Source organism: Limulus polyphemus, unplaced genomic scaffold, assembly GCF_000517525.1.
Source record: "Limulus polyphemus unplaced genomic scaffold, Limulus_polyphemus-2.1.2 Scaffold6415, whole genome shotgun sequence".
Lineage (NCBI taxonomy): Eukaryota > Metazoa > Arthropoda > Merostomata > Xiphosura > Limulidae > Limulus > Limulus polyphemus.
Genome location: NW_013672025.1, coordinates 19888 through 21892, shown reverse-complemented (window position 1 = coordinate 21892; position 2005 = coordinate 19888). Strand labels below are relative to the sequence as shown.

The 2005-nt window shown below is 32.5% G+C and overlaps 1 protein-coding gene across 2 annotated transcripts in view; it reads right to left on the bottom strand.

Annotated features, from left to right (window-relative positions):
• LOC111089487 (gamma-interferon-inducible lysosomal thiol reductase-like) overlaps window positions 1–2005 on the bottom strand; it is a 7342-nt gene that overhangs the window by 2650 nt on the left and 2687 nt on the right. For both annotated transcript variants that reach the window (XM_022402099.1, XM_022402100.1), the window contains exons 4-5: window positions 521–616; window positions 220–366 (exon numbers count right to left, since the gene is read on the bottom strand). In XM_022402099.1, the coding sequence (XP_022257807.1) occupies window positions 220–366; window positions 521–616 (243 nt within the window). The remainder of the gene's footprint in view (window positions 1–219; window positions 367–520; window positions 617–2005) is intronic.

Here is a 2005-nt window from a genome sequence, read left to right as displayed (position 1 = left end):
AGTGGATTTACACATTTCGTATTGTGCTAGAAATGTTATATTTAAAGAAGTGCTGTTACGATAAAGATACTAATTTGGCTGGAAATGTTTTGCGGATCTCTGCTAGTATTTATTATTTGGCAATTCAATAAAGTCTTCGTTTACATAACTATATACATATGCATACTTGTTTTTAAGTATTTGAATTTTATATAATTAAGATATACTTTCTATCCTTACCCCATTGATAACCACCCACGGGATGAAGTACAGTGAAGGACTGAGCCGTCGTGTCTTCTCTCCCATCTGATGAAAATATTGAAAACCAGTTTTCGATGTAGCACATTGGTGAATGGAATTGTAGTTAATTCCAAATCTTTGAGAGCACTAATAAAAGTTTTAGAGAGGGGGTCAATATAATATTGTGTAAGAACTGTTTATTCTTTAACGACAAAAAACACACTCGAACAAAAGTATTTTAAATGGCATTATTTTGCATTAAAACTTTGACATTGTTCATGATATTCAAATATTATTTTACCTGTAATACTCTATTCGGTGAATAGGGGTCGTTAAAGTAGCATGCCACAAACTTGACAGATAAATCGGAATTGTTCAGCAGAGAGACCGCACATGACTGAAAAATTGAGAGAATTATATTTTATGGAAGAAAAGAAACAGGAATTGTCAATGGCCGAAAACAGTAATATTGAATTTGCACACGAATATGCTTTAGAAAACGATTTTACATTCTAAAAATACATTCAAACAGAGTTATATATCAAGCAAGAAAGATTGAGTCATCCTTTAATTTTACTATCATCCAACAGTAAGAGAAGGTCCTTATCTGAAAGAAAAACTTCAATTAATGATTTTTTCTCAGTAAAGTTTCACAAATGTTTCCACACATACAAAAAAACAATGTAGTTTGAAATTAGTTAAATGTTTGCTTGAGGGTTTTAAACTATTTTATTTTGCTGTACAAAATCTTCCTTTGTCCAGTTTACAAGAAATTAACACTAAACAAAAACATTTTGGGTTTCCGACAGTCATATTTTTAAACTGAGATTTAAAAATGATAAAATTTTCTATACATATATTTAATTATTACCAGTTTGTCTCTGTAATTTCGAACTGTTTGTTTCACAAAATACTAATCTCTTAGCAATATGATAGTATTCACCAGGTTTTATTAGTACAGTTATATTATTCACCAGGTTTTATTAGTACAGTTATATTATTCACCAGGTATTATTAGCATGCTTATAGTATTCACCAGGTGTAATTAGCACGATTATAGTATTCACCAGGTATTATTAGCACGATTATATTATTCACCAGGTATTATTAGCACGCTTATAGTATTCACCAGGTGTAATTAGCACGATTATAGTATTCACCAGATATTATTAGCACGATTATAGTATTCACCAGGTATTATTAGCATGGTTATAGTATTCACCATATATTTCACTACAGTATTAAGAACATCTACATGGGATAATGCGAGTTTATCACATTACTTTGTAAGTAAGAAACTGAAGAAATTATGTTATATGATATAAATGTATGCTTGTCTATGACGTTCTTGTATATTATTCACATAACCCGCTGTTGTCTAAAATTGTAATTGTCTAAAGTCTGGAGCGTGTCAACGTGGGCAATATGTAATGAAGACAAAAGGAGAGTGGAAAGTTTTTAAATGTGGATTTGTCGAAGAGTCATGAAAATAAATTAGACGGAAAGAAAGACAAGTGAATAAGTTCTACGTTAGGTGGGAGAAAAACGCGGACTTGTTCTATCAACCATGAAGTGGGGGAAGAAAGTGAACTAGTTCCATCAACCATGAAGTGGGGGAAATAAGTGAACTAATTCCATCAGCCATGAAGTGGGGGAAGAAAGTGAACTAGTTCCATCAACCATGAAGTGGGGGAAAAAACGTGGACTTGTTCCATCAGCCATGAAGTGGGGGAAAAACGTGGACTTGTTCCATCAGCCATGAAGTGGGGGAAAAACGTGGACTTGT